This window comes from Mytilus californianus, unplaced genomic scaffold (assembly GCF_021869535.1).
Source record: "Mytilus californianus isolate M0D057914Y unplaced genomic scaffold, xbMytCali1.0.p SCAF_4, whole genome shotgun sequence".
NCBI classification, from domain to species: Eukaryota; Metazoa; Mollusca; class Bivalvia; order Mytilida; family Mytilidae; genus Mytilus; species Mytilus californianus.
The window spans coordinates 47,633,007-47,648,135 of NW_026262690.1; the positions used below are offsets into that span (position 1 = coordinate 47,633,007).

The window sequence follows — 15,129 nt, forward strand, 5'->3', positions numbered from 1 at the left end:
TGACAATTAATGAAAATATTGGTTATTCTATAATGTAATAAATATAATCAGCAATATATCAGTCTGTTCACCATTCCTTACATAGAAATGGAGAAATGAAATACTTTCGTTCATGCCACGCCGTAGACACGGGGTTTTGTCATGGTGAAAATTCCCCCATCTTTAAATTTTCATCCATGGAGATCCCTGGAATACACTGCTTTCTATTGATATACTTGTATGTTTTGTTTATAACTTTAGTAAACCTGGAACTAAATGTTATTTATAAGTAAATTATAATAGTATGAAATATGTTTTGTTTAGATAATCAATACAGTGAATTTACTCTTATAAATTTAATGTTCAGACTTAAAAAAACATGTTTGTTACCTCTTCTTTCATTAGAATTCTTGCATTAACACTATATATGAGAGGCAAGGATCCAGAATGTTATCGGTCATTCTGCAAAAATGATATTCTGGTTTCATGTTTAAGTTCATAAATGTGATCATAAAAGCTTAAGTTTCAAGGAATCTGTATTGTTGTCAAAATAAATCAGTATGTTAGAATATGCTATCTCCATTAATGTGTAGTTTTAATTTGTGCCTTGTCTGAAATTGCTCTGAATTTTGACAGCCTTTTTTAGGACTTGCTGGGCATTAGGACATCATCATGCAGTCCATATAGAAAACTTGGAAATTGCAGAACCAGACTTGGGGCGGCAAGATTTCTATCTCAAAAAATGATTGATTCATTTTCAAGTAGATAAATCACACATCATTCGATTCCTTATTCATTTTACTCCACAAATATGTAGCTTTTATTCAAGTGATTTTAAATTACTATATGAAGTCTACATGAAACTGTATATTTGGTTTCATTGTAGGTACTGTTGCACTAGAAGGTAAAATCAAACTGAAGAATAAATGGATAGATGATCTTCTAGATCCTTCAACAGAGGAGTACCAAACCTTGTCACAAAACTTCGTCAAAGAGGTATTATTTTATGGTTTATTTTTGACAATACTTTCAATTCCAACTTACTGTGCATTTGTTTCATCTTCTCATTGTTTCTTATGCAGTTAGTAAATCCAAACATCAACATTGTTTTCTGTTTTTTTGTTGTTATCTACTTATAATTAATACTTACTATTAAATTTTATGAACTAGATTGGAAATTGTGAACAAACCCTAATGAAATGAACAAATTAGATAAATGAAAAATTCTTTCATATAAGCACTTAAGCTTTAAATATCTGTAGTGTATAAGCACTTGACAATTTCTGTGAATTAAATAGTAAAGCTACCACAGAGACACACTTATTTCCAACTTAAAAATGTTACATTCAGGTTTAAGAAGTGTTGAAAAGAAGTGTATTTTCATATGGAAGCAAAACTTGCATCTTTTGTAGAAAACTTAATGGTTTGCAATTGAAGATATTCTGAAGCTCAATAAACATCTTACAAATAAAATTTATCATAAGTTTACTGAATTATGTATGACTCACAAGATGTTGTTTCTGAAAAGATTTGATGTGAAAAGGTAAATAAAAATCTTGCTGTTTCAATACACTCTTTCATGGTAAAAAGTTCTGTAACATAGAACTGACTTCCATTTTGTAAAACACTATTTCTGTGAAGAAATGTTACAGTGATTTCAAGTAAATGCTTAAATGAAAATGTCCTTATGGTTTATGGTTTTAAATATCTCACAAGAAGTTTGTGTATCTTTTCAGATTGATGAACTGCTGCACAACAGTAATGTATCTAAAGTTTATATGAATGTAGTTGTTATTAAATACAGGTAAATCTTAATTTACTGTAGTTACTTTTTTTAAAGTATCTGGAGGAAAAAAACTGACTTAAAATGGCAACATAAATCCATGATTCAATTTGTTTCCGTAAAATGTCATATTTGTTTAAAGTTTAATGTTTTTTCATAAATTTAGCCATTGGTTTTCTCCTTTGAATTGTTTTACCTGGTCATGTCAATGCTTTTTATGGCTGACTTTACATTTTAAGTTTTGTTCTTTGCTGAAGGCTGTACCATGATCTACAATTCATGTTATTTGGACTCTTGTAGAACATTGTCTCATTGGAAATCATACCACATCTCCTTATATTTATATTGTGGTGTACATAAGAATTTTGTAAGATGTTGATTGATATTAGCAGAGGTATAACTTTAAGTTTATATCTTTGATTTTTTTGAATGATATTGTGTGATTGCCAATGAGAGACCAAAGGACAAAGGTGTAAACAATTACAGGTCACTGTATGACCTTTAACTATGAGCTATTCTCATATTGTATAGTAAGAAAAGAAAGGTCATAATTTTACTGCGAATTCATTGTTTGTACTGTTTTCATTTTTCTCAGGATGCAAACTTAAAAACTCATGAACAAGAACGAAAGATATTTTGGCATAGATAACCATAGTTTAGCCCTTTTTACAAAATTAATTGAATTTGTGAGAAAAGATATACATAGGACATTTTGATCCTATCCAATGTTTGAACTTACTGACTTTAGGTTCATTTTAATTTTTACCAGCTGTCCCCTCCCCTGCTTACTAAAGTTTGTTATATAGTAATTGTTGTGTCCAATCAATGATAAGTTAATGTGCACATTATATCTGCAACCCCATTCTTAAATATTGACTGTATTTCAATGAAACTTTCAGATATTCTTAAATACATGAAATTTATTTATCGTTTATCTTTCATATTTTTTCTTTTGATTTATTTGTAGCAACATACAGAACACTACAAGATCTACAAGAAAAAGGTATATATCACTAAGTTAAACTATTTTGATTAAAGTGACCTGTGTGATAGTCAAGATTTTAAGAAATTTCTAGAAATATTTGAATGATTAAAATGTATGAATACTTAAGGTAAATGCAACATACTGATTTTAGATACATTTTTGAAAGAATGAGTATCTCTATTAAGCATTAAAGTCTTACCTGCCACAAATGTTGTATAATGCAAGACAAAGGGATGATATACAGTGCTAATAGCATAAACTACTTGTATAAAGCTTCATATTTCAATAGGCAAAAGATTTTCATACTTCATATCTTGTATATAAATGCCTTATGTTCTGAAGTTTCTGTCTGTCAATTGTCCCTTGAATTTGATATCTCTGTCATTGTTCAGCAGCTGCTTATATAACTGTTGAGTTGTTTATCATATGATTTTTTCACTCATTATGACTAATAGGACAACTGTATTTAACATATATAATCATTGCAAGGTATAAATGTCCATTTGACATGATTCACCTGACCCTCGCCTTTTTTTATGGATCAGTGATCAAAGTTAAGTTTTCATGGTTAGGTCTGTTTCTCAGACACCCTATTAATTTGGAGATATATACTCCATATGCAGGTGCTCCTGGAATGTTGCTGAATAGAAATGGAAAGTTTACAATTGGAAAGCTGAAATCATCTCTTTGTAAAGTTTTGTTCTAAACAGACCCTAATGGTCAATTTCCAGATGAAAGTTAACATATGAAGCACACTTAACTGTGTCTGTTGCATCCTTTATTTCAAGAAGGGATAGGTGCGTTTGACATAGTCACCAGACTTTGAATTATTTAGTGAAAGGACATCATCTATATAGTGGAATGGGAAGTTAAAGGATAATTCTAGTTTATTTTCATTCTTCCTAAGAAGCTCCTGTATGAAGCCTGCCTCCTATGAATAAAGGAAAAGGTTGGCAAGAAGAGGTACATACGAATGCCAATTGTTGGTTGAAAACAGGCCTTCAAAAACTAATATTTTATCAATCAAGAAATCAATCATCTTGACAATGTCAGTTTCAGAGAATATTTTGTTTGAAACATAGTGTTTTTTTACAAAGTATGATTTATCCTTCCCTTAAGCAAGATATTGGTATCTGAGTTGTAAGCTTTTGGTGTATGGAACGATTGTAATGAATACATGTCGTCTGGCATGGTTTATCTGACCTTGACCTCATTTTCATGGTTCATTGATCAACAATTTTTTGGTTAGGTCTGTTTCTCAGGTACTATAATTAATACTATATTTGATGTATGGAATGACTATGGGGTACATATCTGTCTGGCATGTTTCAAGTGTCAATGACCTCATTTAGTTTTTATGGTTACTCCATTTAGTTTTTATGGTAAGGTTTGTTTCTCAGATACTTTAAGCAATTGGTCTATTATATTTGGTGTATGGGATGATGGTTAGGTGTATATATCTTTTTATCAAGGTTCATCTGACCTTGACCTCATTTTCATGAATCATTGATAATGTTAAATTTATGTGATGCCTGTGTTATTAACCTTACCTTCACTCCAACACAAAACTCAATTAAAAACAGGAAAGAAATTTCAGAGTGTGCACTTTTGTTACATTTTATTAGTGTTTCCTCTATCATACAAAAAGGGCATGGTAACTTAATTGAAAAAGGGCATTTAGAGTGCACAAAAATTTATAAAAAGGGCACCTACAGTGTATGGAAAATTAACAAAAGGGCACCTACAGTATGCTGAAAACAAGAAAGGCAATAAATTGTCATATTGCATTGGTAAAGTATGGACTGGCAGTTGTTGATGGAATTAGAACTCAAGATAGCAAGTGTATTGTTTCAAAATATGAAGATTAGGATATAAGATCTAAAAATCTAGTTCAAAATTTCACTTCAATTAGTTTCAGGGGACAGTTCTGATCAACAAAAGTTTGGCCCCTTTTTTTGTCGAGCCTTTGACTTTAGTCGAAAAAGCGAGACATAGCGATCCTACATTCCATCGTCGTTGTTGTCGGCGGCGTCCACAAATATTCACTCTGTGGTTAAATATTTGAAATTTTAATAACTTTCTTAAACTATCCTGGATTTCTACCAAACTTGGACAGAAGCTTGTTTATGATCATAAGATAGTATCCAGAAGTAAATTTTGTATAAATAAAATTCCATTTTTTCCGTATTTTACTTATAAATGGACCTAGTTTTTCTGCCAGGAAATATTACATTCACTCTGTGGTTAAAGTTTTTAAAATTTCAATAACTTTCTTAAACTATCCTAGGTTTGTACCAAACTTGGACAGAAGCTTGTTTATGATCATAAGATAGTATCTAGAAGTAAATTTGGTAAAAAAATAAATCCATTTTTTCCTTATTTTACTTTTAAATGGACTTAGATTTTCTGCCAGGAAACAACACATTCACTCTGTGGTTAAAGTTTTTAAAATTTTAATAACTTTCTTATACTATTTTGGATTTGTACCAAACTTGGACAGAAGCTTGTTTATGATCAAAAGCTAGTATCTAGAAGGAAATTTTGTAAAAAAATAAATCCATTTTTTCCGTATTTTACTTTTAAATGGACTTAGATTTTCTGCCAGGAAACAACATATTCACTCTGTGGTTAAAGTTTTTAAAATTTTAATAACTTTCTTATACTATTTTGGATTTGTACCAAACTTGGACAAAAGCTTGTTTATGATCAAATGCTAGTATCTAGAAGGAAATTTTGTTTTCTTCCAGTTAACATTACATTCAGTCTGCAGTTAAAGTTTTTAAACATTTATTAGATTCATAAACTATCCTGGATTTTTACCAAACTTGGACAGAAGCTTCTTTCGATCAAAAGATAGTATCAAGAGGAATATTTTTATTGATTTACTTCTTCATTTTTGTTGAGCCTGCGATTAATAGAAAAAGTAGGCGAGACACTGGGTTCCGCAGAACCCTTACAAGTTTTTTAAACCAGGATTCACAGTATAAATGAACTTTTAGAACTTTGTAAGATAAGCGGATTAACTGAAATCACAATTTTATATCACCTGTTGTAAATGTTAATTAGCTGAGGGTCCAAAACTTGCCAGAAACATGAAGACAGGAAGAAAGGGCATTTTTTGAGACAATGGCTTTACCCAAAGAAGTGAAAAAAGGGCATGGCGTCATTTATTAAGACAAAAAAGGGCATGGCGTCTATCCATGCTAAACATGCTTGGGGGAAACACTAATTGACATCATATATATGATTACTGATTTTGATTATTATGTTAAGATATCTTTTTTTTCTCTTTATCAGTCCAGGGAATATAATGGTTCATTCAGAGATGACATTCCACCATACATATACAAAACTATTTAAAGATCTCAGTGAGCTGTGTGATAATGTAGAAGATTTCATCATACTGCAGTCCTCACTTGGGGAAACAGCAGACACTTCCTTACAGATAGATGATGGAGCAGATTCTGTCAATAGTAGGAAAAATTTCATGTCATAGGTTTTAAGTTAATTAAGGAATAAAACCATTAATTCATAGCCCCATTATTTTCTATGACAAATTCTGCAATTTCAATCATTTATGGCTACTTTATGTTCAAACAAATTGGCAGTCATTTCATGTCAAAACTATACCTTATCCTGACTTCAACATACCTTTAATTGCATATTAAAGTGCACTGGTTCCCCAAAGTTTGGTACTACAAAAACAGGTACCTCTGATCTGAACAACAGGGCAAATATTGCTTCCTATCATAATTTCATATATTTTTTTTTATTATTCAATAAAAAATTTCATCAAGGGTTCTACAGTGATCCCAAGTCCTTAAGCTTTCATTTGTTACTAAATTTACCCAAATATTTTACTTATTGACAAAGTTACAGCTATGCGTAGGAACTATTTTTGTCTCGCTGCCGACTAAAGTCACGGAAAGTGAAACATAGGGATTGCTTTTTCGGCAACAGCTGCAGCGTATCAAAGTTTCATTACTATCAGTATGTATCAGTTTGACTACTATTTCGAGGCCCTGCCCCCTAGGTCATGGTCCAACAACTTTGAGTTAACTAGCATTTTTCAATGTTATGTTTTCTGCTTAAGGATGTACTTAGGTCAGATTAAGGAATTTTTGTCAGATGATCGGACTTCTTGGTTTTTTCCCTAAGATACAGGGTAAAATATTTTGCCCCATAACACCCATTTTTCTTTTCATATAAGACTTGAATAGCTCATAAAAGGTCATTAACCAAAATTTAAGCAGATTCTAGATTTCTTTTCTTTCGATTTGAGACCCAAATAATACAAATGCAAATATAAGGTAAAAGTCCAAGTCAGCCTTTTCCCACCATTTTTTAAAAATTAAATATCTCGAAAAGGAGCTCCATAAACTATAAATATTTTTAGCTTATTTTGTTCTTAACAAATGCTCTTCTGACTTATAGTATCAATTTTAAATTCTAGATTTTTTTAATTTCACCTAAGTGCATCCTCAAGTTAGTTTGATAGGAACTACTTGTGATAGATCATTGATATTTAATATGAAGTTGCATTACTTAGTATGATCAGTACATGTCAGTTTGACGACTATTTTGAGGCCCTTGCCCCTATTTTGTAGTTGCTGTCCATCAGATTGTCTTTTTCTGAATTTTATGCAGAAATGTGAGACATATCTCTGTGTCAACAGTTTATGTTTAAAATATGTACTACTTTCTTGTAACATGTTTCTGACTGGGCCTGAATTAGTGGTTCTATACCTATACAGGGGTGGATCCAGCCATTTAAAAAAGGGGGGGGTTCCCAACCCAGGAGAAAGGGGGGGTTCCACCCATATGTCCCCATTCAAATGCATTGATCGGCCCAAAAAAAGGGGGGGGGGGGGTTGAACCCCCCCCCCTGATCCACCACTGCTATACCAGCACCAAACTGGATATATTGCCTTCTGCTTACTTAATTTCCTTCTATGATCTATTTCTAGCATAGTAATACACATAAAGCTTTTGTTGAAACACTATATCATTGAATTCAAGCTCAAATTAGACTGGTAGTAACATATGCATTGTACAAAGAAAACTCCATATTGAGAATGAAAGTGACCAATATGAGACTTTTTCAATTATTACCAGTTCTTATTTGTTAATATCTACCTAAATAACAATGTTCTAACCTATATGTATTATATTTATCAGAGATGGTTCATTGAATATAGATCTAGTGATCCAAACATAAAATATAATTGATAATTTTGTCCTCCCCTTTTTTCTACATGTTGGAAAAGGAGTGTGTTTTGGTAAAAACCATACTTTTATGTAAAAACATGGATCAACAAGAGCAATTTATGTATCTCCCAGCTAGACAATTTGCTAAACTGGTTGAAAATTGTATTTCAAGTGAGATTTTGGAATTCCCATATAAGTATACATCAATTTCCTTAGAAAAAAATGATACACTAAGAAACCCAAAAAAACATGAACACTCATTAGATAATTTGACCAAAAGCTATATTTTTACTATGAACTAGTCATAACATACATGTTTCATTAATTTCAATCTTAAATAATGCAAAAATTTAAACTTCAGATTGTAGTTGCTGTCCATCAGATTGTCTTTTTCTGAATTTTATGCAGAAATGTGAGACATATCTCTGTGTCAACAGTTTATGTTTAAAATATGTACTACTTTCTTGTAACATGTTTCTGACTGGGCCTGAATTAGTGGTTCAATACCTATAACAGTCTTAATTGTATGCCTGCTAAATGACAAACAAAGACTGAAATACCCTATTGTAGCAATTTGAGGTCTGTAATTTGACACCAACATTATTGTTACATAAAAAAGTTAATGTAACTTGATTACTTGATTCTTGAAACAAATGTGACCAATTTTCATTGTAATGGGTATGGTATCTAAAGTTTGAATTTAACATGCCTATCAGTAATAGGAATAAAACCACTAATCCGTAGTCCCATTGGTTTCTATGTTAAATTCTGCAATTTCAAGCATTAATGGCTACTTTGTCTTAAAGGAATACATGTAAAGTCTTTAAAATAGGCTTAAAATCCTACATTTGAGTTGCAAATATGATATATGGTTTTGAGACTTGTGTATTATTGAGGACCTTTGTTGACCTCTAGACATCTTTTCTTTATGTATTGTCATGTGGAGTTGCCATCTTACTGACCCCATTTCACCTTTTATTAATATAAACCATTACTCTTCAATTATCTGCTGCTTTTCTATCTATGATAAAATGTTGATGTTTTACACTTAAAATTCTGTATTCAAGCTACCTTAGAAAACATTGCTTTAATCTGTCTGATTTAATGTTTGAACTGAATTATTGTTGTAGTAAACCAGAAAGAAGAGAAAACTATAGAGGCAGCAGAAGAGGAAGATATGTCACAGAATGGCCATACAGGTAATCTGAAAAAGAAATAAAAGACAATGTTTTTGTGAACCTGGGAATATTATTATTTTTTTTCACTGTATTTTGTTATTTTTTAATAGTGATTTTGGTAGAATTGTCAATTTGTGATGCATATATATACACAACAATTTAAATCGTTTGTTAAAATTACTTTCAACTAAAACTTTTTTAATGCTACTATTTAGCTGCTTAAAGTTTGATATGTCAACAATTAAGTTTAAATTTGTTAAAAAGTCTCAGATATATAATTCTAACTAGCAAACATTTAAATAATACAGAAGTTGCAGCAGATGAAGAAGTAACTGAGGAGAAGTTTGTTGATGCAGAGCAGATTGTATCAAATAATGCTGATGAAATGAGAACAGAGGACAGTAATGATGTAACTGAAGAACAGATGTTAGATGTTCAGCAAGAGACAGAAACTAACAGTAAACAAGTCAAAACATCAAGTGGAGTAGAAAATAAAGTTGATGGAAGAGAAATTTCTATAACAGAAAGTATGGATGCCAGTGGTGCTTCTGCAGAAGGAGAGGAGATTATTATTGGCAAGGCAAAGATACCAGATGTTGTCAGTGAGGAGACAGGTATACATGACATACAAAAGAGAAAAAATATAGACTATGTTACGACAGTCTTCATTTGTATTTATTTCACTATTTATCTTTGTAATAATTAACATGACTTTTCCTTCCAGAGTAATAAAATGACTGAGTCACAAGACAATACAAGGCAAATGCATTCCCAAAAAAGAAAGACAAACAAACAATTGATCATAAATGTTTGCACCCATAATTTGAATACAAGGCTTTAAGTCACAAAAAAGGAAGTTTTCTGTGCTCCTTAAGTTCATTAAGTTCTTCATTGTTTCTGATTTGACTGATAATAAAATCATGCTTTTCTGTTAAATTAATACTTTTGACAATCCAAATAAGTCAATTGACCTCCTGTTTCACACAGCCACAAAATCATTGGCAATCTTAAAATTGTATGAAGCTGTTGCTTATGTTGTCCATTTGTAGACACAAACTTCTGTATCATGTAATAACTTTTGTTCATGTCCAGTGATCATTCTGAAATTTTACTACAATGATCTAGCGTAAAAAGACAAAAAGGAGGAAGGAAATTTAAAGAGCTCAGCCAGGCTTTGAAGTAATAAAAGTTGGAATCCAGTAGCAAGTGTCAAGGTTAGGGATGGTGACTGTAGAATTTGTTAGATAATAACACTGACCCTTTAAAGGATTTCAGGCATTTTGTTCAGACATAACATCAGACTGTTATTATATTTTACAGACTCCAAAGTTAGTAAAGCTGAAGCAATGGAGAAGACACCTGTAGTTAAGAAAAATAAAAGAACACCAGGTATAGTTTGCTACATATTCCCTGTGATAATGTACAAGATGAGGCTGAATTTGACATATTTCACATGTTTTTTTTAGAGTTCTGCTCCTTAATATTGGGAAAATAGACTTTCAGGTTAAGTTCAAATTTGATATATTTCTAAATTTCATGTTGCAAATGATTCAGTTCCACTCTCTGTATGGGGCATGGAACTTTGTGTTCAATGATACATTCTTCTTTTATTTTATTGAAACAATAACTTGCACAAGTACACTGGCATGAATATTTTAGAAAGTTTTATTAAATTATTAAGACATAATTAGAGAATGAATGGTGTTTTGATAAAGAATTTTGGTGCCTCTGGTAAAAGTTTTCATTCTAGTTACTCTTTTGAGTTGTAACTAAAATCCCAGGTTTCACTAGTAAGAAATAGGACAAAATCATAATCTTATCTTATCTGGGATTAACAGATTCCTGACTCTACATAAATATTTATTCTAATATGACATTATTCTTTTGCTTTGGCAACAAAGCCATGTTCTAATTTCAATAAAACATGGGCTGCATGTGATTGATGTCACAATTGAAATTGCAATGTCAGTTGTTTTTTTAACAACACTGGAGATCAAAATAGACAATTGTGTTGGTGTTGCTCGCTCGGAAATTAAATAAAATCATTCTAAAAGTAAGTTTACATGTATCTGTTCATTTTTTTGTGAAACAGTTGATTTTCCATATCGTTTCTGCTTCATCAAATCAAAATGGCTTCCTTTCGAACGTGTATTATAAGGCTGCTTCAAAGTACAAAAGTTCTAAATTTTCCTATTAGAATCATAATAATTCTATCATGCCATGCTCTATGCTCATTTTAACATGGGTAGGCATTATATTTGTCAAGATTTTACACCTCGCTAACACTTGTTATAAAAGATATTGACAAATATAATGCCTAACCATGTAAAATGAGCATAGAGCATGGCATGAAAGAATTATTTCTTAATTTTATTTCTTTACTATATTGTAATATCATTAGTTACACACAAAGTGTTTACTTATCCTCTTAGAAAAGAAAGACAAGCCAAAGAGTAAAATAGACAAGACCAAACAGGAATCTTCTAGAGAAGACCAACCATCAGGTAATATTTTCCTAAATTCATATATATCTTTATTATAAGACCAAAAAAAAACATAAATTAATTATAGAAATGTATAGTATTTACAATTTATACAGATTAAGAATTATCCAAAATTATTTCATATTATCACTTGTAAGGTTTATGCTGAGAAAATTAGAAGTGGTGCTGGAAGTCAAAGGATTGTGCTGAAAATTCGAAAGTGGATGAGCACTACCATTACATAACTTGTGATGATCCCTGCTAAATATCTTTAAAATTTCAATATAAAATGTCATTTAAAAATAGGGTTTCTCTCCCTTTCGAATAAGTTTAAGACTTTTTTGTAGTTTTTATACGATCGCAAAGGTCGTATATTGGTATCACGTCATCATAGTTGTCGTCGTTGTCAGCGTCGTCCGAAGACATTTGGTTTCCGGACAATAACTTTAGTAAATGTAAATAGATATCTATGAAATTTAAACACAAGGTTTATAACCACAAAAGGAAGGTGAAGGGGTTATAGTCCTAACAGTTTAGGAATTAGGGGCCAAAAAGGGGCCCAAATAGGCATGTTTCTAGTTTCCAGACCATAACTTGTGGAATGGTGTATGGATCTCTCTGAAATTATACCACAAGTTTCCATACCACAAAGGGATGGTTCGGATTGGCTTTGGGGGGGGGGGGGGGGGTTATGGCTCAAACCATTTAGGAATTAGGGGCAAAAAAGGGGGAAAAACAAGGGTTTCCTGGTTAATGGACAATTAAAAAAAAGTTCAATGTTATGTTTGGATTACCTCCCTTACACTGCTTTTAAATTATGTTTAAAGAAATGTTGTATTGTCTTGAGGTGATTAGCTGTCAATTTATTTTTAGAAGTTACTATTTTAAAATGCTGATTAAGGAATATTAATTTTAGCCATGATTGTGTATGTCATTTCTTTTATGATGTATTTAAATGGGTAATTATGGTTGCAAACTCCATTGGAAATTTGAATTGAGATTATGACCATATCTTGAGGGAAAGAATTTTTTTTTTTTTGAAAAAAGGGGGGGGGGGGGGGGTAAAAAAGAAATTGTGAAGGGGAGGGAAAATTTTTTCTCATTTTAGATTTCAGATCATATAACCAATTTTAAGTTCTTTGACTATAGTTATTCTGTGTCAGAAACCTATTATGTGTCAAATATTTAATTACAATCCAAATTCAGACCTGTATCAAGCGCGATTAGTGTGTCCATTTTTGCCCATACTGTTGAGGGTTGGACCTGTTCGGTCGTATCCAGCTGCGCTCGGCGTAGCAATTTATTTAGTTTTTTGCAGTGAGATCAGATGTTTGGCCATTACGACTTAACAACTGCTATTTAATATTGTCATAATAAGGTGGCATCAAACTAAAAATTAGATTGGAAGTAGTTTTGTTGCTATTTTAAACTGAAAGATGTAATGGATAAAAATGGACCCTGTTCAAAAGGTCTGAAATAGACCTGAAAGTTAATTTATCGATTGGAAATGAAAAACAAATTAGTTTACTAGTAGTTTAAGAGGGTGTATTAGGTAACTAGAAACTTCACATTTGACTGACATAATTTAAATTTGACCTTAGATAAAAAGGGAGAAGAATAATTTATCAACAATAAGTGAAGTTATTCACAATCCAGAGTACAATACCAGAAACCTTGAGAAAAATTAAAAAAAGGTGCAAACAACAAACAACAAACAAATTACCTTCTTGATGCATGTTTATTACTACATTCTTTATTTAATATAGGCAGTGGTTTGCAGTCTAAAAGTCCAAAGGAAACAAAAACACCAGAACAGAAAGATGATGGAGAGTTCGACAATGATAGTGTTCCATCTGATCCAAGTGTACCACAATCTGTAGCTACCACATCAAATAGTATTACATTGAAATGGAACCGTCCAAAACGAGGTGTCAAGTCTGTAGATCATTATGAAATAAAATATAAGGAATGTAAGAAGGGGAAAGGAAAGTGGATATCTGTTTTGTCAGAGGGAGCAGAAAGAACTGTTAAAGTGAAGGACTTGAAAGCTGAGACGAAATATGAATTTAAAGTTCGTGCTGTGAATGAAGATGGGGAAGAGGGACCATTTTGTCTTCCGATCAAATTGTCAACAGTATCCTCCTTGGCAAGATCTCTCATTCCACTGGCTAAAAAGACAGGAAAAGGTCATCCAGTTGTTTACAAGCTGCCATTAATTAAAAATGTTGACACAGTCAATGAACAGGCTAAAACAAGAAAATGTGTATTTGGATCAGGTATTAAATTACATTGCAGTCTAAACAACCCCTGAATACTTAAGACCTTTTTAATGCATTGAACACTGTAAATTCAGAAATTATTGCAGAAATTGCATCAGGATATTTTTTGGAAAAATAAAAACTTACATTTTAAATTTCAATAGCATTATTATATGCATCAGTTCCAGAAATTGCAATTAATAATCTTACATTTGTGTCCATTTTGTTCAACAATGGCAATAATTTATGCACACAATTACAATGATTAATGAATTTACAGAATATTCTTTAGAAATGAAAAGGGAAAATAATTTTTGCCCCAAGGTACTGTAAAATATTTGTTTATTCAGGCACTTTTTCCACATTTAGCAGAAAATAAAGGGTATTTTTATTTTATCAACATAAAATTTTCAATAGTTTGGATATTTGTAAACCATATATATATTTAGGAATATTACTTATAAGAAAATGTACTATTTCCTAAATAATACACAAGTATAGTCTGAAGAAATTAAGTCATAAATTGTGAAGAGGTGACATATACTATATGTTTTCAAAACTAGGTCAAAAGAACATCTATAGAGCCATTTCATACTTGTTTGGTAAAAAAAGAAAATCTAGGACATCTTATGACATATATATCCTTTGAATAAACTATAAAAAACTTGCATAGTAGTACTCGTCTTTTACAGCTTCAGAAAATGTGCCTGGTAGAGAGAAGACTATTATGGTAATAGGGGCCACAGGATCAGGGAAGACGACTCTTGTCGATGGAATGATAAATTACATCACTGATGTATCATGGGAGGATGAGTTCAGATTCTCTATGGTAGATCTTACAGATGATGAGAAGAAAAGAAAAGCTAGTGAAGTAAGAATGATTTGAAGACAATTAATAATCTTTGTGATTTTTGGGACTCTCAAATTGGTAGTAAATGAACAAACAAATCTATTAATTATTGTTTAATTCAGTGTCAAAACTATAGTATGGTGATGGTGGTCAGCAGGTAGGTATCTGTTTTGTGTAATCAACTCTTCCTACAGTTTTCAGCCTATGTCCTTGAAACTTTACAGAATGATGGCATTTATATTGAAGTTGTGCAACTGCTATTATAGAATTGCTTATGGAATTTTTTCCCCATTTTTCTAGGCTTTGGAACTATTATAAAGCCATTTTTCAGCAAATAGATTTTTCTCCTCCAAGAATAGAGATCAATAGTCAATAAAAATGAATCAATCCATAGTAATATTTTGA

At 31.5% G+C, this 15,129-nt stretch overlaps 1 protein-coding gene across 4 annotated transcripts in view; it reads left to right on the forward strand.

The window, feature by feature from the left end:
- The window catches only part of LOC127738139 (uncharacterized), a 28,152-nt gene that overhangs the window by 10,218 nt on the left and 2,805 nt on the right, over positions 1-15,129 (forward strand). For all 4 annotated transcript variants that reach the window (XM_052249270.1, XM_052249272.1, XM_052249271.1 and 1 more), the window contains exons 6-15: positions 866-975; positions 1,716-1,783; positions 2,730-2,765; positions 6,045-6,220; positions 9,086-9,154; positions 9,442-9,747; positions 10,454-10,522; positions 11,566-11,637; positions 13,383-13,892; positions 14,567-14,745. In XM_052249270.1, the coding sequence (XP_052105230.1) occupies positions 866-975; positions 1,716-1,783; positions 2,730-2,765; positions 6,045-6,220; positions 9,086-9,154; positions 9,442-9,747; positions 10,454-10,522; positions 11,566-11,637; positions 13,383-13,892; positions 14,567-14,745 (1,595 nt within the window). The remainder of the gene's footprint in view (positions 1-865; positions 976-1,715; positions 1,784-2,729; positions 2,766-6,044; positions 6,221-9,085; positions 9,155-9,441; positions 9,748-10,453; positions 10,523-11,565; positions 11,638-13,382; positions 13,893-14,566; positions 14,746-15,129) is intronic.